At 37.9% G+C, this 26085-nt stretch overlaps 2 protein-coding genes across 6 annotated transcripts in view; both read right to left on the bottom strand.

Moving 5' to 3' along the window:
* The window catches only part of LOC102221799 (homeodomain-interacting protein kinase 3-like), a 30041-nt gene extending 16070 nt beyond the window's left edge, over positions 1-13971 (bottom strand). For 2 of the 4 annotated variants that reach the window (XM_023346916.1, XM_023346923.1), the window contains exons 1-4: positions 13598-13971; positions 8942-9921; positions 8642-8833; positions 7676-7857 (exon numbers count right to left, since the gene is read on the bottom strand). In XM_023346916.1, coding sequence (XP_023202684.1) covers positions 7676-7857; positions 8642-8833; positions 8942-9921; positions 13598-13622 — 1379 coding nt within the window. In that variant the 5' untranslated portion in view covers positions 13623-13971. Of the gene's footprint in view, positions 1-7675; positions 7858-8641; positions 8834-8941; positions 9922-10776; positions 10850-13597 lie in introns of all 4 variants that reach the window. The other 2 variants (XM_023346940.1, XM_023346932.1) reach the window with 2 other exon arrangements.
* A 1613-nt stretch (positions 13972-15584) lies between these two features.
* tcp11l1 (t-complex 11 like 1) lies at positions 15585-23402 on the bottom strand. 2 transcript variants are annotated; one of them, XM_005796235.2, is made up of 10 exons: positions 22958-23402; positions 22539-22673; positions 20920-21052; positions 20701-20821; positions 19913-20133; positions 19520-19656; positions 19131-19300; positions 18852-19033; positions 17527-17699; positions 15585-17434 (listed from the first exon to the last, which is right to left on the bottom strand). In XM_005796235.2, exons 2-10 carry the CDS (start codon positions 22663-22665, stop codon positions 17211-17213), a joined length of 1488 nt encoding a protein of 495 aa, XP_005796292.1. In that variant the 5' UTR covers positions 22666-22673; positions 22958-23402; the 3' UTR covers positions 15585-17210. The 2 variants fall into 2 exon arrangements, with proteins under 2 accessions (XP_005796292.1, XP_005796291.1); XM_005796234.2 differs by having other exon boundaries at positions 23101-23401.
* Positions 23403-26085: the final 2683 nt, after the last annotated feature.

Raw genomic sequence — 26085 nt, 5'->3', positions numbered from 1 at the left:
CCGTAAAAACTAAAGTTTTTAGGAAGGCGATAAAAGAAACAAGTGTGTGTGTGCCTATGGTGTTATTCTCTGCTGTACTACAGTCATGGAAACCACATTCATATACACTACTACTGCTTTCCAGAGCGCTAACAGCTTACAACATAACACACTATAAATACTCACACACAAGTGTTGGGCTGTCAGGCCAGGTTCCAGAACTAACGAGTCTCACTACAGAGCTATAACAAGAACAAACAGTGCATACAATATGGCAACACCCTGCTGGTGTGAGCTGCTAACAGAATCAACACAGCAGACACCACGTCTATTAGCATTACTGATGTTCAACATAAGAAGCCTTACTAAAGGACATCTGAGCCCTTGTTCTTTAACGCCCGCAGACAAAGCTGATCCATGATTATCACATATCAAACAAGTCCCACAACATTACGTTTGGGAGAGCGCTTCTCAAGTTGCACAAGACCGAGCTTGCATGCGCAGCAACCAAATCGATGCAGGCAGAGAGCAAATGTGACCTGAAATGGAAAAGCCAGTGGTTTTGTCCAGAATGGCTGCAACGTGCCCTTTCAAGACGCTGCCAATGAACCAGAACCTTAAGCTACAATTTTAATTGAAAAGAGACCAGAAAGCGGTGGAGGAAAACTTCTGTGCAATAATTTGGGAACAGTTGGATTGGCAAAGAAACCAATTTAAACATTTTAAAATGCACTTACCAACACCAACAAACCTTATGGTAAAATTTCACTTATATTAAATGTACTCCTAAACAAGCAAAACTGAAAAAAATTAAATTACTGATAATTCAAAAATTCAACACAAATTAGTTTATGTTTATATTGTACTTAGCATTATTAGAGCATGGATCTATACCACTAGGAATATACAAACCCATCAAACATTGCATCACAACAGTCATGGTGATTGATAGGTGACCAAAATATTGTAAAAACCACTGAAATTTAACATTTTGTACAGCTCTTATTAATCACAAATTTATCTACTGCATAAATTTCAACAGATCTAACAGAAAAATAATTTTAAGTTCAATGCCAGGAAGTTCCCACCAGGTAAGGTTAGGACACACCCAAAACCACCTGACGTAATAAATGTTTTTACGATGAAGTAGAAGCATGTTAGGGGAGCAGCATTTTTGCTGAGGAATTACACAACAAAAGGTTTGGAAATAAATAATATGCAGATCCTAGTTAGAAGATTCACACCCATCTACAGCTCCTACAAACTCAATGAATGGAAATCATGACCATATACTGAGAAAGTCTGGGCTCTTATTTTGGTGAAGTTTTAAAGCTTTTAGCAAAAACTTGTTTTATTCTCAGCCATGAATGTTCAGGTGGGCTGCAGCAGGGATGGGAAGTGTCAATGCCATTGCTGCACTATCCCAAAGGAGGACGATAACTTAGGGAGACCACGTTGGCATTGTTGTGTCGATCTGAACGCAAATGACAATCTTTGAATAATATTTTGAAGTGCTGATAATCACTAAATATGCCTTGTTTTTACAACCCTAGTAAATGGCCTAGAAAAACCTGATTGTATCACTACAACGCTTCCTCTTTTCAGGATGTTTAAAACCTCTGCTTAACAGCCAATTTCAAACTGTCAAAAGAGACCTGAAAGAGAAGCTGGTCACTCATCCATTATTTACCACTTTTAATCTTTGATAGATGACAGTGGAGTGCTACTCCGTTGCAGCAAAAAAGAGCCAGTTATTTTCCTTTATGATTTCTGACTAAAAGCAGAGCTCAACCTCATCTAAGAGCTTGAAAAATAAACTTGCTCATGCAGATTTATATCGCAATTGGAAGATGCCTGACTAAGAGATGTCCAGTAAAAGTTTGACAGTCAAATTAAATTATGACCAGTAAACATGTCCACGCCAAAGCTTCAGGCTCAGTAGTTTGAATGACTTTTTTAATCTCGATGCTCCAGTCAAAACAGTTTGACTGGGAGCGACAAGAAAAACTGGATTTGAATGAATGCATGGAAATAAGCACAAAAGTCTCAAAAAATTAGGTAATTCAAAAACAGAAATATAAAGAAAAACTTGACAGTTTTAGGACAGGGAAAAAAAAAAAAGCAAGTAAAAAGCAGAGAGCCTGCCAACATGTTACATAAACAGGCCTCTTCCAGCAAGCGCGTATGTTTCCATTATTGCGCACTGTAAACACACTTTAGACGCAGCCTGTTAGCGTCCAGCATCACATTATGTTTCTCCACTGACAATCACAACCAAACAGGATCCCACTACACAAATCAACAAACTTTGCAACATAATTTTCCACAGTTTCACTTTCAAGCAGAATAAAAAAGAAATTCTAGATTTCCCTTTGTTTTTCTGTAACACTTTTTTGCATGAAATATTGAGTAAATACTCCTAATAAAATTTTTCATAAGGAAAAAAATCTGCTTGAGGATACTTGGAAAACAAACATGTAGGGTGGCACACAAAGGGATGCCTACACGACACAGCTGAGGAAATACTGCTGTGTTAATGTGATGAGGCAAGGTACAAAAAGTAAAGCAACACCTCTGTAACTAAGAAATCACATCACGAAAAGCTTAAACACGACCTGTCCAAATCTGTCAGCTTGCAACAGACGATAGCCTTCTTCTCTTCCACCTGAGCTCTGAACATTAATTATTAATAAAGGCCTCTGCTCTGTTTTCATTGTGGGTAGTTTTACGTCACTGGCCTCCGTAGGACAGACGAGTCACCTCATCAAGCCCTGCTACCATGGCAGCGACAGTTGAGCATGACGAGCACTGAAAATCTCCTGAGCAACACTATACCTGATGCGTAACACTAACAAAACAATTCAGCAAACAGATCAAGATCCTACCAGCTTATTTCCTCTTTACCTTCAGAGACTAAGCAGGAAGCTCCTTCAATAAATTTAGCTTTTCAACTTCACAGGACGCTTATAATTTTTTTCTATGTACAAATGGAACAACCTTAATCTAGCTTAAGATTTTTTTAGAATGCTTAAAAAATATATAGGAGCAAATTCAGCAAACCTGATCAATTTAAAAATTTCTTCAATGTGCATACAAAAAATTTGTTAATTTTATTATTTAAATATTATTTTACTGTATGTAAATTATCAGAATGGAAGACAGAATAACAAAATGAGTCCAAAAGACAAAAAAAAAACCCAACAGGAGTCTTCTGGGAGGTGGATCCAATTAAGTTCTTCATAAATTTCCATCATAACTTCACAAGTACAGCAAAGTAGAAGTAGGAGTTTTTCTTCTGGTAAACATCAATTGCTAAAAAAAACCCCTCAAGGATAAAGAAGGGACAGGCCCTGAAATAAAAGTATATTATTTTTATGCTTTTTACAATGCATAAAAAAAAAATGACACTCAGTTTTATCAGTTTTTCACTACATAAAAAGTAGACCTTTCCAAGGATTTAGGTCATTAAACATTTCTAACAAGTTTTATTGTTTGTTCAATTTTACTAACTTTTGTTAAGGACAACTGACATTTAATACACAGTACTTAAAGTACACTCAGTCTCGGGCGGTCTAACCAAACTAAAAGCAGTATTTCAATTGAAAGCACTGTTTGTGTAAAATGACATTTATTGGATCCAATTAAAGTAAAAGGACAAAAACAATCTTAAACAGCCTATACAACAAACAAAAAAAGAAGCAGTATATCAATAGTAGTGCAATACAATTTGAGAAAATTTTGCGAAGGTGTTAATAGTAAATATCAGTCGCCACATCTAACATTTTCTTCTTCCCTCTGTTTCTCATATACCTTCAATCACTGTGTGACCTGTAGCATTTTGTGCAACATAATTTGTGTCTGCTGTGAGCATCTGCTGCCACAAGACAATGGATAATGAATTAGTATGCAAGTTCATAACTCTTGAAATATATGTCAACAATTATCGAACATCAAACAGTATCTAGCTATATAAATATTGTGAAGACTGATATTGTAAGGACAATATCAAAATTATTTTGTTAAGCAAATCCTCCTCACATTTTGTTGAAAAGATTCTGATGCATTTCTCATGTCAAAATTCCAAACTTTTCCAGACTCAGACACATTTTCAGTCCTAAAGAATAAATTTAAAAGCTTACTCTGGATTTTTGGCTGATATTCCTAGAGTGGTCAGGATATAAAGAAAAAATCTGAAAGAGCAGTGAGGAAAGAATGCAGAGGAAAAGATCAGTGAGCAGATAGGTCAATAGATGCAATAATAAATGAGAGAATGGAAAGAAGAACTTGTATGAAAACCCTTGTATTTTCAAACTGTGATCTGTCTCACCGCTTTAAGTGCTCAAAGTTCAATATCCACATCCCAACATTTAAAATATTTTAATTCTCTTCTTTCCAAACTTTGTAGGATCCGTATAATCCTTCATTATCTATTATCATCCTATTGCTCAACCCTATAATAAAGCAATTGGGTAAATTTACTGCTGCTGTAAGCTCCAGTTTAATATGGAAGAGAACCACAGTATGGTTAACAATAATGGTAACCACTGAAGAGCTGCACAAACCAGTGAAAACAGATCCATAATTAGAAAGCACAATGTTTGTGCTGATGACATATCCATTGTTAGACACTATAAGAGGCAAACAATGTATTCACTTAAAACATTTTCTAACCATAAATACATGTGCTCCATACTTCAAAAGAACCATAAAAAAACTTCAAAAAACTAGTGAAGGTTGCAAACCCACACTTAAATTTCAGTTTACATTTTGAACTCACATTGGAGCTTTAATGAGTGTGTTCAAAAACTTTGCCTGAATAAATAGTTCTGGAAATACCAGGGAAAATCCAGATTAGTTGAAAAAGAAAGAAAATGAAATAAGAAGTGTTCCAGGCCTCACTGCATTGAGACTTGCATTCTGTGAACCTTCATCATGCAACAATACAGTTCAGATGCTCACCAGAACATTGCATCATGCAAACCCCTTTTCCTAGCCACCCGATGTTTAAATAACATAAAATAAAAATGACAACTAAAACAGTTTGTCTTGCATGTGAGAATATGGACTTCTACCTCCCAGAGCGATACAACAAAGCAAGCACTATCGGTTTCTGCATACATAAAGTCCCCCTTTCATAAAAACACAGACGAGTACAAAGTGCAGCAGATAACAACAAGACACTATCAACATTGTAAAAATGGAAACAAGATGAATGACAACCGGTTACCAAGTGTCAACACGATACTTTATTATATCTGTATGCCTCGCATACAGAAAAAAAACACAAAAAAAAGGATTTTGGTCACATTTGTTGCATCTAATTTTGGACAGGCAAAATTTTTATATTTTTCTCCTCTATATCTTAGATGCGTATAGGAGTTCACTTAGTACCTTTATTAGAATTCAGAAAGTTCACATTTCTAGTTTTATCAAATTTTAGTAGTAGCTATAAAATATATTAGTTCATTATGAAAGTGTTTTTTTGTGATAGAGGTGCACCGATTTATCAGCCAGCCAATTTATCGGTGTCGATTTCCTTAATTTTAGGAGCTCGGCCGATACTTACATGTGAATCTGATCTTATCTACCTCAACAAAGGTATAAAAATCAACCACTCTTCTCTCCTGCTCTCTCGTGAGAGGTTTGATTGACAGACCAACCCACTAGGTCATATCTGCACATTTGCAGGTAACAACAGTCACCCCACTGTTGCCAACTCAGCAACCTTCTTGCTGTATTTACTGACATTTCAGACAAAAAAATGGGACTGGACAAAATTGGAATCAGCAGAACAGGTTTTTTAAAAATTGGTCATCTGCAACTGGCCAGAAAACTGCAATCGGTGCAGTTTGTGAACCTTAATAGTTTAATGTAGCTTACACATGTCACAATGATTTTGGTAGTTTAAAGTGAAATTTTCTGAAATTAGACAAGACATTTATCATATCAGACATAATTTAATGGGAAAAATATTAGAATGCAGTACGTAACAGGCACGGCAAGCCCTTTTTTTCCCCCCATTCTCTGCATCAACTCAGACATATGAACACACCCAAAAACACAAACACCAAGAGAGAAATGCCAGAATGTTTTTTCCTGGATCTAAATGTGGGGTTTTCATAAACCGCATTCTTCCCTAGCCTCTTGTGTCCTCAGTGACCTCCCCGAGTCTCAGTGCCAGCCTGTTTTTAACTGAACTCTGATCTCAGTGTTGCCAACACAGCTTAAGACAAAAAAACACACACACAGACACGTATGAGCGCACACTCATACGCATTTAACCGGGTCAAATGCAGAGCAAATCCTTCATGTTACATAAGAGCTATGTGCCACACTAAGCCTCAGCACTCAAAAAGAGGAAGGTCTAGGGAGAGACCTGCTCATGCTAACAAAATAAGGAAGTTTCCCCACACCACTGCTGCTGGCATTTCAGTGCTGCAAGAATTGTCGCTTTAGATTTTAGCTCAAGAGAAGTTGCATCAGAGCAGGAAGGTCTAAATTTCAAGTCCCTATCAGATCAAAACTAGCAGAAATTTAAGTTAGAACAACAGAGGAACTTCTTTGTTCCTTACAGAGTAATAAAACCAGCCAAAAAGTGGAGCGCAGGGTGTGTGCTGCGCATTTGCTGTCGACATTCTCCGCATGTGTAATAGATTGTGCAATGTTTGCAGACTTTCCGAGGCTTCACTGGAACAGTTGGTGAAATGTCCAAGCAGGAATACAGATAAATTAAATTTCCAGCCTACTGCTGTGTGGTTAATTAGCAAAATACTTTGACTTTCAAATATTTTAGGCCTCAATAAACATGCAACATCAGCAAAATTTTACAACGCACTTCAAAATGGAAAGAATCTAATAGCAAAACTATGTTTCTTTTTTTTTTTTTGCTTTTTTATAATCTAATTTATTTCTAATTAAACCGGGGGCTCAATTTACTGTGCATAAAAATATGGGCTTATAAGCTTCAGGCTTAAAATTTTATGGCATTTTCTGCCCAACAATGTTTGATGAAGTTTAAAAGCCTAACCCATAAGCAGGATATGACATTTTATGACTGTCCTTATAGATACTTTGGTTACTCTTGATTATAAAGACAAGGAGCAGAAAATAGGGTGTGATGAAATGGAAGAATTCACTCGGAGATAAAGATAAAAAATATGCATTCATGCAGAAAAGAACGTAGAGAGATAGCAAACAAAGAACAAAAAGTGAAAGACTTGTCAGGAAACTGCCAGTCAGAGCATGCAGGTCAATACAGTGCAGTTTATATTAGAGGAGAGGCCTAAACACACCGACGCTGAGGAAAGACTTTGCTAAGCTCTGTGGGAAACATGCACATAAACAAGTATTAGCTGTGGGAATGACTCGGACTGGTACACTGGCAAGTTATCATGACAGATTTTAGAACGTTTCACATTACAGAAAAGTTGGTCTTTCTTAAATGATTCTACTCTGTAAATCTCCTTTCTTGGCATACTCTATGTTGTCATTTCAGCTTATTTCCAGAAGCCAACTTGCTCTTTCTACATTAATAAATGTGGGCTGTATCAGAAAACGTCTGAACTGAGTGGCCTTGGATAACAGTCACTTGGATGAACAGAGACCAGTGAATCATACAGTAATAACCATCACAGTCTTCACCCTTTACTGGGCGTATCCCAAGTGTTTCAGGGCATTAACAGCCAGCTGTTCTTACCTGTAGTATCTGGACTGAAGATAAGTGGAGCACACGGCCTTGGAGACATGGCTGGCTGAACCAAAATCAATGACTTTGACTCTGTATGGCTGCCTGGATGGATCCACCAGCATGATGTTTTCTGGTTTCAAATCAGCATGGATCAAACCCAGATCCTTCAACTTTTTTAGGGCTGTTGCCACCTGGAGAGACAAACCAAGATATAAAGAAGCTTGTCAAACTGAGCAACTGGTAGATCTTTTTTTTTGTCTTGATAAATTGCATCTGTCATTCTTAGCTTACAAGTACAATTGAAAAAAAAATCTGCCTGATGCAGATTCTGATTTTTTTTTTTTGAAGGCTGTTCTAATATATTATTTTCTTTCAAGGCCAAGAACAAAGAAAGGTGCTGCAGGCATTTCAATGGATGTAGAAGTTTTGAAACTGAAAAAAAAAATTATTACAAGATCATCCTTTAGTCATGCATCAGACTATATGCAACAAAGTATAGTTGATGTATTTCTAGGCACACGGGTGTAATTAGTTATTATGAAATAGAAGGGGGGGGGATCAGTGTTGGATCTGCCAAGCACAGTTCAGAGGCCTCTGATCGGTGCATTACCAGATTTTATAAATAATGCATCAAATAGTCAACTAAAAACCTAAATTTGCCATTTTTTTCTTGATCAGTTTTTTGACTGTTGAATTGCAGCTCAAATTTACCAAAACCAAATGCTTTCTTCCCTCTATTAATTAAACTTCAAAACTAAAACTCTGTGCTTTTTGGTCTGTAAGCACATCAACACACCTGCTCAGCTTAAGTAGCTTGACTGAATTTTTGAGAGAAAAAAAAGAAATCCAAATGAGCCAAAGCCTGCCTCTGCAGGACACACTCCAATAAAAAAACATCAACCTGTATCAGCAGGTAAAAGCCTGACTGATGCATCTTTGACTGCTATTTAGTTCTCCAATAGAAGCCCTTTTTACCTGCTGTAGAATAGGCCTGATGATTTTAAGAGGCAGTGGGCTGAACTTGTTCTGCTTCAGGAAGTCGTAGAGGTTTTGCTCCAACATTTCAAACACTAAGCAGGTGTGGCTGCGGTGCTGAAAACACTCCAGAGCGCGCACCACATTGTGCTCCTCTGCATTTTCACTGCTCAACCGAGCCAAGATCTCCACCTGCCAATTAGAGAACCAAATTTCATTAAAATGCTATAATTCACAACGTGCACACGTCAAACACAAACATTTTGTGGTCAAAAATTACAAAGTGTTTAACATTCTCACCTCGATCTGTCCTTGGCGTGCATAGGATGGGTGATTTTTCAGTATTTTGATGGCCACCACTTCATTTGTCCCCCTCTTCCAGCACTTCACCACCTGACCAAAGGTTCCCCGACCCAGAAACTCCAGAACCTCGTAGCCGTTCTTCAGCGAATAAAGGACTTCGTGCTGAACCAACTGATAGTCACCATCTCCTGATCCATTTCTGTTCACAGTGGCACCTGCCACAACCTCATTACTGCCATTGGTGCTGGTTTCAGTCCCACTGACCCCCACGCCGAGGCCGTTCACCTCATCAACCCTGCTGTGTTGAGCGGTGAGAGTTCCTCTACCCCCGACTCGAACAGTGTCTGCATTGTTCCCAGTGCTGGTTTGCAACATGGCCACAGGTACAGGAAGTGACGGCAGAGAAGGTACGTCCTCCACTATCTGCATGGCTCTGATGCGGTTACTCTCCCGCTGTTGTTCCCCACCTTCACCTGTCTTCTCCTCACATACCTGGGGGACACCTGAGTCAAGAAGGCCAATATAACCTCCTCTTACTTGTGCTCTTTTGTTTTTGGCCTCCCCCCACTCTGCTCCTAAACAAGCTGTAGCCAGAAGCTCGCAGTCCAAGCCTCCACCTTCTCTCTCAAAACTTTGGTCAACAGTCGGCTGATCCTGGCACTCAACCGGTCCTGCTTGCTGTATCCCTGCAGTCTGCAAAGTCCACTGCTCAGTTTCCCCAACCGGTTGCCCCTTGTTTGGCCTTCCTAAGTTAGCAACAGTTGAGGACGGGATTACGTTGTTGGGAAATGCAATACCGTAGTTGATTCCAATCACATATGTCTTGGGTGGGGGTCGATGCTCAAAGGCTCTGCTGGTGTTATTACTGCATTGGACTTCACCTGTGTGTCTGCTGGTACCACTGCTGCTCTTTCCTAAGGCACTTGTTTGAGCTGAGTGCAGGTGTGATGGGTAGACCAAGGCTTGTGAGGCCATACCTTAAAAGAAAAATGCATTTATTAACTTTTGTTTCCTTTTTTTTTTTACCCTTTTTTTTACACATTTTAAAACATTTACGATACAAAAACTCAGTTTGCCTGAGATTAGTGTTCAGACAAAGGAAGTGGTGAAACCCAAAACTTCACCTTTTCTCCTACTATCCTCAGAGATACATTGTGGGTTTAAAATAAATGCCATAATAAAAGCCACCAAAGCAAAAATAAATGAAGGTCTTCACGTCACTCTTACTGGAAAAGGGAACAAGTCTTCTGTAATTGGAGATGGGGGAAGCCCAGTGCATGTTTGGCTAGTCCCTGCACGCCACACTGCAGGGTCAGTTTCACACAAACCAACGGCACATAGCAAACAGCACCCCAGAGGGAAAAATGATACACTATGAAGTGGGATGAGTGTTCTCCACCTCGGCGGTATCTTTACAAATGTACCGATTATATGAAGAGACTTTTGTGTTGCTCTTTAAAATGTAGGTGAGATACAAAACTATGAAGAGAAAGTCACTATATGACCTTTTCAGAAGAACAATTTTAACTTGATGTGTTAAAGACCAAAAATTGTCAAATGCAGAAGTAAAGTAATATCTGAAAAATGCAACAGCTAAAGTGATGCAACCTGGTGACTTTCCACTGTTACAACAGAAAGACTAATTTCTCCCCCATTTCAAAATCTCAAATGAATGTGCAATAAAGCGTGTGTCAAATTTTAACTCCCTCTCCATAACTTTTGGTGTGTTCATGCTAATAAACTGGAGTTTTTAAGAAGACAAAAAAAAACAGCACAACCTGGTTCTTCAAACAGATTTTTAGGGCCACAAAGCTTTATAAGTAAAGACGTACCAATGAAGATTTACCTCGCTACAGTACAGATTTTCCCAGTTGTCCTTATAGCCTGATCCTCTTAGTGTAGGAGCTATAATAAAAAGAAGAAAAATGTTCTGTGGGTTCTTGGATAAAGAATTTACTTTTATTTCAACAGAACAATGAGGGATAACCACATTGTCCCCATTTAGTTTAAATGTACTTTGTCTATAAATTTATTCTTATGAAATTCCAAAAAAGTTATGAGCAAATTATGTTGGATGATGCCACTATGGACAACAATGGGTTTGAGTTCTCGGTGTTGTCATGTGAAATGTCTAGGGATAAAAAACCAAACCTATTAGAGAAAGAAAATCTAATGTCTACTTGTCAGGAATTTCAGGGAATGAATCCCAAAAATGTGAATTGTACCAAGATAAAACAAAACAAAATACTGAAAAAAAAACTGTGCCTCTAAATCTAATTAATTCACTTTCACAACTATGCACCGAAGAGCTTGCTGGACAAATAAAATAAAACTAACCTTTACAAAATCAATTGCAGCACACATAAAGTACATTTAAACTGCTCATTAATGCTGGCGATGCAAAAAAAGAAAAGTAAATCGATTTAAATGCTTTTCTTTTTAATACCCAAGATCGGGAATTGACTGCTAAATTCAGATCAATTCATCTCTATTAAAGTCAACTCACAAGAACAAAATAGTGAAAATAAGTTTGCGTTTTTTCAGTGGAAAATATTTCAGAGCGAAAGCAACTCATGGTAATTTCTAATAGTATAAAGTTAAGTCTTTCATATTACATTTAGTGATACATTACTATAGCATACTTCTCTAAAAGTGTTCAATGAAAGTTTGTGGGACAATTTTAAGAAATTGTATCTGAACAAATTCTGCATTTTTAGAAATTAGAAGACAGAGATTATTATTGATTTCAAATGTTTACAAAATGAATCCTTTTTGGCACAAATACTCTATATAAATGTGTGTAGATTCAAAAGGAGAAGCTGTAAGAAATAACGAATTATTTTTATGGTGCTGTAGTTGTTTTAGGAATGTCAGCTGGGTTAGAACTAAGACCACAAAAGAGACTTTCCTAATGTAACTTAGTGTTCATTTACTTTTTAGGCAATCTTCAGCAGGACCCCAACTCGTAATTTGCTCATGATGCATGGGTCGATTGAGTAGCTGCAGCATAGTCAATTCTGACTGTAATGGTGCAGAATCTGTTTGGGGTTTTTTGTTTTGTTGTTCTTGTTTAAAGGCTCGAATAATGTTAACCCAGAAGTAGAAGCTTTTTTTTGTAAACATAAAAAAAACTGTATTTTGTTTTTTTATTTTTGTATTTACATTCTGAAAAGGATCCTCTGATTTGACTTCTTCAAAGAACAGAAAAGTCAGATTCTTCAGTATCTGACCTGCTGATCAGAGCTAGTGACTGACTCATCTCTGCAAGGAAACTGGTGCATCTGTGCAATTTTTTAAAAAGCCAAATACACCATATGAAAATACTACACCATGTCAACAAGCTGAACACTGGCAGAGAATCAGTTCAACAGCCACACTTCCTGAAAGTTCCCAAACAGAGACACAGATTGTGCCTGCCTGGACTTACGACTCAGAAGACTTCTTGTTTCAGGCTCAATCAAATGTCACATGAACATTCCTGAAATTGGTCAATTTAAAGGGAAAAAAAATGTATATAAAAAAAAATCAGCTCAACAATGAGACAGCGGACTACCAAACTAGCTACGCTTGTGCACACAGGCTCAGACAGGCAGGCAGTGGGGTGTGCCTCTTAGCCAGCTTTACAAGGAGCACACCTCTTTTCTTGTGACAAGCAAAGCAAGTGAGTTTTAACTAACTCCATAAGCACACCAAAAGCTCTCTAATTACAACTCCAGCAGCCGACATCTCCTACAAATATAATTACCCCTCTTCATGGGTAAGCAAAGATCAAGTTATGCACTGTTGGAAACTACTACACCCAATCACCACCCACAACTGCAAGTTAGGCAAGCACCGTTAATAACTTAATGATGCAACTGAGAAAGAATTTCGGCCACCACAGCAGACGAGCAACCATCATGGGGGCTGGCGTGGTGTAAATATGTCATCCATGCTGTGCTCGCTCTCAGTCTTTTGAGGGACAGTCTTGTCTGTTACACCGCCTGCCAAACTGTGTAGCCTGATATCTCAGGGGATTGGCCTGAAATAGAGACCCAGCTTCACAGAGGGCAAACAAACAGAAATACAGAAGTGTGCATACATGTCCGTAGGTTCAGCTGGCGTTTTTTTGGTAAATGTGTACAACACCTCACAGCTACTACAGATGAATCTAAGTGACAGTTGACATATGGGAGGAGAAGGGGAGTGTGCGTTTGTGTGTGTGCGTGAGTACGTGCGAGTTTGGGGGATGGGTAATCCCCCACCAACACACCTGTTGAAAGTGCTTTTGTCACACAACCATAAATAATAGCTGTCTGATGGTGTGTGGCGGAACCTCTTTCGAGTTCATTTAAATAAACTAATGAAGCTCACTTTACTTTCTGTTTAGCAATTACTTAAAAGTATTTTTAACATTTGAAAATATACACAACCACAACCAAACAATAGCTCAAACATAACCCATGAAATTAGCACGTACTTGAATTAAAAATAAACTGCTTTGAATAAACTGGTTAACCTTCAACGGTAAAGGTCTATGAAAAAAATAACTGAAGTTAGCAAACAAGCTAGCTGCGAGCGAAGTCCTACGGACCTTAAAACAACGATTCCCATCAACAAATATAATACATAAAGTGTATTCGGCTACATTTTTAAAGAAATAGAACCACATACCTTCAGTAAGACCAGAAAATCGCATCACTCGAAGTGTCAAAGAGCAGGCTAGCAACGAACACCCGCACCACAGCCAAACTCTGTAACGGTGCTGCTGTTGCTGCCATCTTGTTCAACGACGAGGAGGACACGCCGAGCGACTTTTCGCACATTTGAAGCCCCAAGCCCCGCAAAAACAACAGCATTTACAAACACGAACTACGGTCCATGTTTTAGAGGGCCGTCTTGGGTCTCACTAAACGTTAATATCGTGTCTAGTCGAGGCGAATATCGGAGTTTCTAAACTTTTGCATGTTAACACGCCTCGTACCCCCCCGACCGCGTTAGCTGCTGGCGGCTAGCTTGTTGCTGCTGCTGGTTCGGTAGCTTGTTGCTTCTCCGCATGTGTGGAATGTTGGGGAGGGGAGGAGGAGGAGTAAAAGTGCTCTGAGTCACTGACGGCGAGTCAAAACATTTCAGAACTTCCATGAGCTCACTTCTGTCATAAGTTTACATACAGGCTGTCATATTCATTGTGGGTTTCTAAATCATTTTGCGGGCACTCTTGCTTCGAGTGAAATTATACCACTACTAACAACTTGAGGCCTTTTAGAAACAAAAAATAAATGCACATGTTTTAATATTCCATTTGTATCTAATTCACATAGAATGATAAAGACAGAAGTATATAGCTATGCACTTAAAATACCTCAATAATCAATAGTCAGTAGTTAGCTGAGTGCTTTTAAAACAGCATATCTAACATGATATTGATATTTGGATTTAAAGGCATTCAAATTTTGTTTTAATTTTTGTTTCTGTGTTAGAGCAGTTTTATTATTATTATTATTGTTGTTGTTGTTGTTTTGCTCTATTTCTGCTCACATTTTCTATCTACAGAAAATCAATATCAGATATTTCAGATTAAGAAGAAAATAACATTTATGAGAAAAATCCCAAACATTCACATAATAATGCCAGACATTTTCATGAGGAAAATCTGACATTTTCTAATATTGAAAAGTCTTACGACTATAACTAGTTCTAATTTGTGTTCTAATTTCATTACAAAGGTCTAGAAGGATTTTTTTTTCCTCCTGGGAATTGCCTTGGTTTCTGGGTTGATCTTAAACAACTTTTTAAGATAGGTTCACACTTCAAGAGTTTATTCTACATCATCTTCATGACTTAGAACTTGGTTAGCTCTTCTGAGTTTAAGCAAAACAGAATCTAAAACAATTTCTAATCACACCTGAATTAATTTCCGGGTAATACAATAAGGGCATTGTGGGAAAACAATTACCATGACAAATTAGTGAACAAATAATGAGTAGCAATGACTTATAACATGGGCCTATTGAAATTATGTACATCCATACAGTGCTTAATCTCGTCAGTCACTTTTTCCCCAAATAAAAGTACAATCCCTTTTGGAGGCATAACAGCAAAACCATTAACAGTATGGACATTAATGAAGAAAATATGGCATAAAAAAGATCCAACTTCTCTGGTTATTGGCAAAGCTGCTGTTTAAAAGATAATCAAAGAGGCTATTTACAATGGAGCCAGTTCAGGATGGAATAGTGCACATGCAGAATTATGAAACAAATTTGGCTCACATTCATTTTGATGCATTTTATGGCATCATGTAGGGGCTCTTCTAATATTATTGCTTATGTGCAAACTGATTTAAGGTCATATGCAATAAAAACTGAAAATACCCTTTCACTGTAGTTAAAACTTAAAAGTAAAAATAGCAAAAAGAGCATTTTGGAAGTTTTTTTTTGTTTTTTTTTTTACGATTTTAAATTGGAGCTCTGGCTCCATCTACCGGCCCACACGTGCGTTGCATGCAAACAACTTGAATGTATTATGTAACGCTATCCTTTATTAAAATGTTCATTTTGTTGGTGTTAGAAACAATTATCTTTAGGTGTATTATATTACAGATATCACTGGCAGGTGAAGGATTTATAAGGATATTAAAAAAGAGAGAGACTTGTTTATGTGAGGGCAAACAACGCTTTATTGGAACGTCCAATTTCCACTTAAGACAAATGACAATTAAGCTAAAATAATCAGTGTGGGATGTATGAGAACAGCAGCAAACAGAAAAGTGTGGTAAAATGATATGAATACATTTTAGACTCAAACATAAACATAAATAACTGTCAGAAAAAATATGCTGAACATCTGAAAATATCAATAAGTTAACAATGAGTGAATACAATTAAGTTGGAACTAAAACTGAGTAACACTGAAAACCACAATTGGCCCTTAATTCCACAATTCCCTTCAATGAATTGGACTGAGTCTATATCCATCCTTTCCTTTGTTGTCATTTAAAAACATTTAAACTTATTTCTGAGTAAATTGAGGATGCAATAGACTCACTCCAACCTTTTATGTTTTGAGAAGATTATAGTTTCTGTCCTTTTAGATCTTGATGGAAGCCTTCCAGCCCCCAGACACAAAAACTTTAGGCAAGACCATATGTGGAATTTTTATGTTCTTAAATATAATTTTTAAGATCATCTGGATTACACTTTATTTATTGGACCATTGAGTCTCTGCTATTCCTTTTACATTTATTTATCTGTAAAGGTTGATTAACGTATCTTAAAGAGATCCAAAAAAGTACAAAGAAGTAATTCAGATATTGATAATTTAACATTTAAATACATATACAGTATACAATGTTCTCAAACAACAAACCTGGCCTTTATAGAAGTGTGGAAAGAAGAAAGCGGTAGTTAAAAAAGCAATAAAAACTTCCATTTCATATTTGCGTGTAAGGTAAATATTACACGAAAAATGCTGTAAAACATGGCGGTGGAAGCATCATGCTAGGCTGATGTTATTCCACAAAGACAGCTGATGGATGAAACTACATACAGGGCAATATTGGAAGAAAACTTGTTAGACACTACACAAATTGAAAATTTACGTTGACAAGTGCTCTACACCAGTTTGTCTGATTTTTAACTATTTTGCAAAGAAAATAGCAGAAAACCTTTATTCTCTATATGCGTTACCTGCAACAAACATACCCCAACAGATGGAATATTTAGAAAGCATTCGAGCAAATGGTCTTAATGCATTACATTTTCAAGTATTTGCTTAAAATGGTAATACCACGTATCCTTTAACTTGCACTTCCCAAATACGCACTAATTTGTGTTTGTGTATCAAAGAAAATTCCAATGTACCGTTTTCAAGTGTGTGGTTAAAATGAGACTAAACGTGTAACAATGCATAAGGGGTGAATAATTTTGCACAGATGTATATGTCATACTTTTTCCGATGACGGCAACTGCAATACGGAGTTAAGTTATCCATCCCTGGCAGCTATGCTTAATAAATTAATGCAAAAAAAAATGTAGGTACTGTAAACGTGACACTTATGAGGTCTGATATTTCAATAAAGAAACAACACTGCGTTAGTACATGTAAGTGAAATGGTTGTTGTTTTAATCAAGTCAGTTGTAGGTGCTCGCTCAGCAGAGCTGGCTTGCCTCCCAGATTAAAGATCAGTCTCCTAAACCTTTTTCTCTACATCCAAACCGTTGCTAATGAGGGAAAAAAGAAACCACAGACCGCTCTTCACTCTGTTATTCCTCCATATCTTTGGGGTTTATGTCTCTGTACTGGAGCTCTCTCCTGGTGTCAGTATATTCTGTAGGATCTTCTGGTAGAATGGAGAAAAGACCAGCTTGTTGTAGTTGACCAGGCGACTGAAGCGGATCGAGAGCTCTTTTAGTTCTCTGCTGACCGGCGCCAGGCCTCCAGGGAGAGGAGGCGGCGTCTTATGTTGACTGGACTCTAGGGCAGCCAGTAGGTAGCTCTGAATCCGAGAGTCTGGGTAGGGGAGAAGGAAGGATCTTTGGTCACAGCAAAACAATCAGCATAAATCAGCAAATAGAGACATGAAACCAAGAGCGCCTCCGTACCCATCAGCTTACGGACTATGTTGTCTGACTGGATGATGGCTGTTATCTGCCCCTTAAGAGCACTCTTACTCTCAGCTGAGAATGAGGTGAAGCCATGCTGGCTTAAACAGTGACTCAGCTCAACACACAGTTTCTCCCCTATGGTTGCTAGGGCCTCCTGCATACTAAATGACCTGAAAAAGGAACAAAATAGACTTTAAAATCTTGTCCAATCACAACTGAAAAAGTTATATAGAAAGGTGATAATCACTGTAAAACATTCAGAATGTAATTGCTGCTGTTAACATTTTTGTCTCCTTTGTGCATATAAATGAAATATAAACAGAATCCCTTCACAATTTTGTTCTGGTTTCTGGCACATGTCTTTGCAGTGGTCAAAATGGTTTACATGTACACACAAAAAGCACCAAAAAGACCACAGCAATAAACAAAAAAAAAAACGTTCACTTTTTGGGTAATTGATTTTAATCAGAGTTGATTATCTAAAAGATACACAATTCAACCTCGTTGTCTGCAGTTCCGCCATCTGGAGCAACTGAGATGGCGACTCCAAGCTCAATTACACAAAAGACAACCAAAACACACCTTCTCTAAATTACAAGCTACAGTCCACAGACAGTAAAGGTATGTAAATCCAGTTCCCACAGTTACAGAAGTTAAGACATATCAGAACTTTCTCTGGATTAGCTTTGGTTTACCTTCAAAAGATAGGTGTGTCAAAATGAAAGAAAAGATGGCAATTAAATGTTTTCAATGTGGATTTTGTGCAAGAAAAATACAGTCCCTATGAAAGTAGGGATATACATTAATTCCCAAATCAAATATACCAAGACAAGAATTAACAACTTCAACCAAAATAGTATTTATTCTTGAAACGTTGGCCTGATGAATGGGCAAAACTGAGTCTCTGGAGTGTAAAGTTGATAGATACATAAAAAGTCACACTTTTTAGCCTTTATTTTAAAAAGATTCAATCTGCTTTCCTTCCACTTTACAAGTATTCATTGCTTTGTGCTGTTCTATCTCACAAACTAAATAAAATACACTGAAGTGTATGGATGTATCATTACAAAATGTGGAAAAAATGTGTGTGCATAAACATGTGGAGTTCAAAACAAGTAAAATGAAGTCAAACTAATCCTACAGAGGTCAAGTTAAATCCCACAGAAATTTGAAGTTTGGAACTGGTTTGGACACAGTTGAGTTTATAAACAGCTGATCTTATTACAACCTAAAGACTTAATAGATGCTGAGACATTAAAACCTATTGTTTACTTGAAAACATTGCACATCAGAAAATCTCCAGAGTAAGTACTTGTACTCACGGCGTGTGCATTTCTGTGAGCATGGCACTGACAGTGTTTTTAAGAGTCTCCATCAGTCCTGGCAGGCCTGAGATGGCCTCTCCTGTGGTAGTGTAGACAATAAGAAGCACAGAGGAGAGCAGAACTAACCACTCGGCCTCCTGCTGCATCTCTAAGAACCGAACTTGGTCCATCAGCACAGTCTGGAGAGAAAAAAGGGGTTCCCTTGGTGAACAAAGAATAAAAACATAAAAATTCAACCAAACTTGTGAGCAAAGACTGGAAGTACAGAGCATTTACCTCTGGGAAAGGGTCTGAGGCGTGGTCCCACCTGAGCAGGCGAATGTATGCATGATTATGAACATTTAGTGGGTGAAGTGGGGGGTCACTGGAGGCAGAGGCACAACTCTCTGTTTCTCTCAGGCATTTCACCGTCTCCTCAAGCCACTTCTTTGTGTAGTCTAATGCGTCTAAACAGGAAAGCAAAAGAGAATCTCAATAAGAACTTGAGACCTCTCACACAAGGTGAAATCACATCTGGTCTCGTCTTCATGCTTTGCACAAGGCAAACGAGTCCACAAGAATAAATTAGCACACAGAATATCACCCAAATGACTGCCCCAGACTTGGTAACACAATTATAGATGTGCTATGACCTAAAGGAGTTTTGTAAAGGTACCATTCCTTACTTGGTTGTTTCTCCAGAAACTCCTGAAACTTGTTCCTCTCATACTCTACAGACAGCTGCATGAGATGTGGCTTGATGCTTTTCAGTGCAAAGTTAGCCATGTCCACCTTCATCAGGTCCAGCACAGAGAAAATAGCCCTAAGTGGAGGTAGGACATGTACACTGTTGTAAAAACAAAACAACTAACTCTGATTTCACAGTGCAGAATTAAGGCGTTCAATAATCTCTCGCTACATGTGCATATTTATGATTTGTGTTCATCTCTATGTTGCCTTTTAACCAAGGGAACATCCCTTCACAACAACCAGACTTGCACGCTGATTAAATTACAGGGTCTAAAAATAAACTGAAGCTTGGCCAATGCAGAGCCAATTATAGTATGTGCATGGCTCACTTCAGCAGAGGAACAATCTCAGTGATCTGCTTTAGTTTCTTGACGTCCTCATCTCTGCAGGGGGCGCACAGAGAACCCATCATCTCAACGACAAACTGGGACAGCTGGCCGATATTGAGAACTCCATTTTCAGCCTGCTGCTGGATTAGTGGCAGATCCAGAACCTCTTCAATGCGGGAGCACAGGCGTCCATGGCCCGGCAGCAAAAAGGACAGGAGCGTCTGGTTGGAAGGTTGGAAAGAGAAAGGAACGTTAAATCTAAGGAGGAGATCAGTAACAGAAATCATTTTGACATTGTTATATAAAAGCCATATGTGCTAAAGAGGGAGAGCTGACAATGAACTTGTATGGAGGTAGTTGTCACTCAAACAAAGCCAAGTTTTGTTGATCTCATCGTCCAATTCGTTTTTCTAAAGCGCAGCTTGGGACCAAAATTTGCTTTTTGAAGCCAGACTTGCACCAATGTGTAACCTAATATTTGTTAATAGCTGTATGTAGCGGTAATGTAGCCCTTGCTTGTTGCCATTTCAAAGGAGCCTTGAAAACCTTTGTTCATACTTTCGTAATATCTGAAAGTTTTTACTTCAGCATTTGCTACCTTTGTAGAACACATGTTCTGGCCTGAGTAAGCTGGATCAACAAACAAAATTATTTTTTCCGAAACGGGTCAGTTGCTGACTACACTCTTTGAACAGACTGATGATAAAAAACATATCATAAACAAACACAGATAAACAATCAAGTGTTTAAGAGCTTTATAATGTGTCCTTGATCTGATCAATTCTCACCTCTTTAATCTCTCCCAGAAGTTTGATGGCATGTTCGTATGACGGTGGATCCTCGTTCAGCTGAGCTTCCAAGCGATCCCAAAAGACTTTGTGCATAATCTCCTTCACTCTGTGCTCCAAACTGTGCCAGGACAAAGAACAGTTTTCTACATACTGCACCACAAATAAATCTAAATAAAAGGCAAACGTCTAGAAGACTGTCAAGCTTTCAACCCATACCTTCCTTCAGGAATCTCTGTGGGCTTGACTTGAAAATCTTTGTTGACCATGATTTCATGAGCTAATGCCATGTTTGTTACCCCCTTAGCTGTCTCCATCAGCTCCTCAACAGAAACCAACCTGGGTGGGCTGGCTTTAAGAAAAGGAAAACAGACTCATTACATTATAGAAATGTTAAGTGGAAGACCAAAAAAGCATGTAAATCCCTCTGCAGAGATAGCACCATATCTAACTTCCACACAAATGTATAGTGTTAATATCAGAAGGTTTTATGCATCCATTTTTTGCATAAACTGTTATCTGCATAAACTCCAAAGTGTAATCTTTTGATTTGAGTACTATCTAATTTTATAGTATTAGTAGAACGCTAGCACTAAAAAGTGAAGGTCCACATTCATTCACTTTTTACACTTCAGTATAAAAAGTGATGTTTTCTGTGGGGCTTAGATCAATTTGTTGCTAAATCAACCTCAGTGAAATCATCACTGAAGCAGGTACTGGTACTTTCAGCAACGTGGGCAGGTGCCAGATCACGATCGGACATAAAATTAGTATCTGCAAAATGCGTTTCAGTAGAAGAACTCATAAAGTACCCCAGAGTTTCCAGGTAGATAGCTGCACTAGCCTTCATGTAACACAGTAGACCCACAGTGGCAGATTACCTGGCTCACCAGATCTTCACTAACTGTTGAAACTTCATACAAGAACTCAAACAACTTTCTGCACTTCTTCACTCATCCTCCAGAGTGTGTGACCTAGATTTCCAAGTCAAATGTGAAATATACTTTTGTTTGACTATTGATGACTGAGAAACAGTCGAGTCCTTTTTTTTCATTCTCCCAGATAAGATGCTTCTGGCATTGTCTCTGATTCAAGAGAGGTACAGCGCAACAGTTGCACTGAATTGTCTTGTGATTCTCCACCAAGCTCTTGAATAGGCATAGCTGCACACTGCTGTAATTATCTATTCTTGTCTATATTTTTCTACTACACATCCACCATTAACCCACTCAATTTTACATTACGATGTTTGCATTGAGCAATCTGTGAAACAGCCAGCTTCTTTAGCAGTGACCTGTTTTATATTACCCAAAGCAAAATGTAAACAAATACATATAAAAATATCTAAAAAACATTTTTAATAAACAGGTTAAAATCCCCCCAAAACATCTGAATCTGTTGATCTACAATAGATAGGAGCAGGATTGTTATGAAGGAAAAATATTTCTTCTCTTCTTTATCAACAAGGAATCCCTGAAAAACTAATAAAAGGCATCAACTGGCATATTTGTTTTCTGAAATTTAGACAATAGACAATAAATAACTTTGAAAAACTACTTGAACACAAATAAAAGTAAATATGAAGGTATACAAACCCTGAAATATATTTTAATGGCTAAAAAAATTAATTATGGTACTAATGAAAAAATAGTAAGAGTATAAAAGATAAAACTATTCCATTAAAATAAAATAAAAACCAACAGCACATTCAAAAGAAAATAAATGACCAGAAATAAAGGCTTTAAATTAACATATAACACTTAGTAAATAGTGAAATAAATTAACTATTCTATTACAATTTAGTTATTGAATAGGACTGTACATAATGTTTTCTTCACCTTGTGGAGTGTTATCTCTGTGGGGGCTCGGCGTGCTGGCCCTGACCTGCTGCCCCGCAGTCTCCTCAGACACATCCTTTAACTCCTTGTCTCCTTTGCGCTCTAAGCGGTCTGACTCGTTCGGCATGCTGGATTCTGCAGGATAACAGGCGACACAGACGCGTCAAGCTGCAGATTTTTTTATTTTTATTTTTTAAACCCCTGATGGGTGCTCACAGCCAACCAAATAACCAACCACAGTGAAGCCGAGTCTGTTTTGAGTTCTGAGGATAACGCGATATAATCTGAGGAAGATGTGATGGTTTGATTTGATGACGTAATCCACACGGGATGAGGAAGAGTCATCGGGAAATGACACAAGTAACCAGCTCAAGGCTTTTTAAAGAATCTGTTTCTGCAGTTTTATCTGTGACATTTACCTTCGAAGCTCAGCGTTAAGAGATGCCTTATCTGCAGAGCAAAACTTCTTCAGTTAGCAGCTCGACTCTAACAACAACAACAACAAAGCCCTGTATGACACAGCTTCTCCCTCACAGCTCACACATAGCGTTACTATGGCTACCTCAGATTTATTTACACCTTCCTCACAGTCGTGGAAGGTCTCCAGCAAAAGCAAGGTTGTGTTTCCCACACGGGAATCTCGGATTTAGTCACGTCGCAGCTCGGCTTTTTTTCTTTTCCCCCATCAGCTAACAGCAACTGCTAACAACACGGACACTTCCTGTGATGGGCGGAGCAACTGTGACATAACAGTCGAGCCCTCTGGAACTAAACTCAAAAAGGAGGGGAGCAGAAAATCAGTGGAATTAACCCTAAAACGTCAAATGTGTCATTTTTCATACAGGCATTTCTGAGAACTCGTCTTCTTTAAAGTTAGTACAGTACTCAAAAACGTGTATATTGAGTAAATACATTACTAAATACATTGTACATATTCTTTATAGAAATGCACAAAGAGCACGTTCTGTAAAAACGGCCAATTCTAGTTTTGGAAAAGCCTATCTTTTATCCGTGTCGCAAAACAATCTGAGAAATGCGACTTTTGCAATTTTGTGTTAATGTTGCTGATTAAAACAGGTCATGGAGTATATTTAAGTACATCTTGGTTTCCTATAGTGTATCCAGATATCTCTTATTTACATATAACTCCATCTTCTTACGCTTATCCGGGGTCAGGTCAGCGGGGGTAGCAGCTTCAGAAGGGAGGCCCAGACTTCCCTCTCCCCAGCCACAGCCACATATAACTAAAATATCATAATGGATGTTTACCTTGTATTTTACCCATATGCTTTAGCCATGTATTTTCTGTTGGTGACAGGAAGAGGAAGGCTTACTTAAAAATAAGATTATAGCACAAGAAAACTATCCCTTCTTCACAGGAAAGCTTTATTGTGAATACAATTTCCTATCTATTTTTCTCTGATAAATCCCAACACGCGGGAGAAAATGTAGGTAGGGTGTAGCTGAGGTGCAATCTTACATTTAGCCACTTGGTGGCAGCAGTTATCAAGCTCTCACTGAACTTTGAACTAGGTCAATGAACCTCTTCATTCTTGAGATTTGTTTGGGAAATTTTCGGAAACTTACTTCTGATGTCTCGAGTTCTTAGTCAACTCTTATGGACTTCATGGGAACAATAAAGAGAAAATGTTGATGCTCGGAGGAGATAAAACATATATTTGTGTAAAATTATTTGGAAAAGTCGCATTTACTCTATATTTCTTTTTGCATTTTTTTATCATACTGTATCACATGCAAACTGCCTGTCAATGTTTCACAAACAGAACAAATAAAACGTTAAAAACAATTACTGTCATGTTTTAAATAATGTTGTTTATGTCACATCAAATACTACTATTTCTCTCGATTTGTCTTCGCAAGATAGAGAACGGAAATTATAAAAAAAAAACTAAAAGATTCTTTTGAAGAATATACATTCAAGGTAAAGTATGTCACACGTAGACATGATCACGATTTCATGACGATGGTCAGATGAAAAGTACATTTTGAAAATAAAAATATTTAAAACTGGATATAAACACGCATAAGGTTTTAAATATGTAATTTTCTAATCTAAGACATTAAAAATTAATTCCATTTTCATTATCTTTATTTGTATAAAACTTATTACAGAATGGTTGGTTGCATTTAACGTTAAAACGGCTCCACGCGCAATATTGCAGCGGTACGCATGCGCATTAATCGAGGGTACGCCACTGATGGGTAACAAACTGGACGAACACCGTGAGTGGCTAAAATTACGTTGTAGCTACTAATTCTTGTTAGTTGTCGTTTTAGCTATCTTAGCCTCCGGTTTATCATGTTTCTTTATATGAATGTGATATCAGAAACGGTTTATGGACAAAAAAACCCGTCGAAATTTAGTGTACTCTGGTTCGTTTCGTTATCAACGGTTTGGGTAACTCCAACTCACTGTTTCTATTAAGAGGAAATTAGCCGTAATTTCAGTACGTCAAAGTTATATAAATGACTCAAGTCACAGTATTTTGACCAGGAGGAAGATTTTTGCCTTTGCTTCTCCCTGCCTGTGTTAAATAATCAGGTCATTACCAGAACTCTGGAGATCTTGACTTCAGAGGTGGTAATTAATTAGTCATTTGATCCAGGTGTTCTTCTTTTTCTTATGCGTTTTATTGGAGGTTGGCAAACCAGCTTAAAGCACATTTACTGCCGCCTGCCAGACTGGATTGTGGGTGTCGATGATAATCATCCAGATGTGTTGGCCCAGGGACACATCTAAAAGTTGCAGGACACCAGCCCTGGAGGCCTGGGTTTGAGGACCCCTGATCTACACCTTTACACCAAATATTGTTTTAAAAATATAAATAGTATTGTATTGTTATCCATTTTATTATTATTTGAGGAAAGACAACTGGGTTGTACAGTGTTGCATTATTGGATTACTGTTATTATTATTTTTTGTGGTCTGATTTGATGTATTATTGTATCAAAGAGTCTTTTCTTTATCTTGCTGGAGCACAGAGGAGTTGGAAGCAAAAGTCACTTCAAGGTTTTGTTTTAAACGTTATGTTTCTTTGTTGAAATGTTCCAGTTTAATGACTGGAACTTCCTTTGATATGTCTTTGTGGCTTGGTAGAAATTGGTTAATACCTGCTCAAGTGAATCACAGAAAAGCAAATAAAGACATTGTTTCTTACTCGAGTGGTCACACTGACAAACTCATTCATGTGCACGACGTGCACATTAGAAACATTTCACACCATTCCTTTCAAAGTCACTCCTTAGCCTGGGGTCAGAGTGTCTTTTTATGATAGTATCCAGTTCTATCAGGGATCATTTAATTCTGCAGCATGATTGATACTGGCAAAGGTTAAATGTGAGGGAAAAAGGTCTGTTCTATTAAGAAACCAGTGGTTAGTGGAGACCTCCCACTTAAATATTATTATTTTCCACTTGGTGTGTGTGTGTCTGTGTGTATAAAGAGTGTTTGTTTGTGTCACTCATTGTTTTGTGAATTCGCAGGTGATGGAAGTAGTTGCAGAGGACCATGCACAGGTTATTTTAA

This window comes from Xiphophorus maculatus, chromosome 2 (genome assembly GCF_002775205.1).
Source record: "Xiphophorus maculatus strain JP 163 A chromosome 2, X_maculatus-5.0-male, whole genome shotgun sequence".
Lineage (NCBI taxonomy): Eukaryota > Metazoa > Chordata > Actinopteri > Cyprinodontiformes > Poeciliidae > Xiphophorus > Xiphophorus maculatus.
This window is presented reverse-complemented; position numbering and strand designations above follow the sequence as displayed.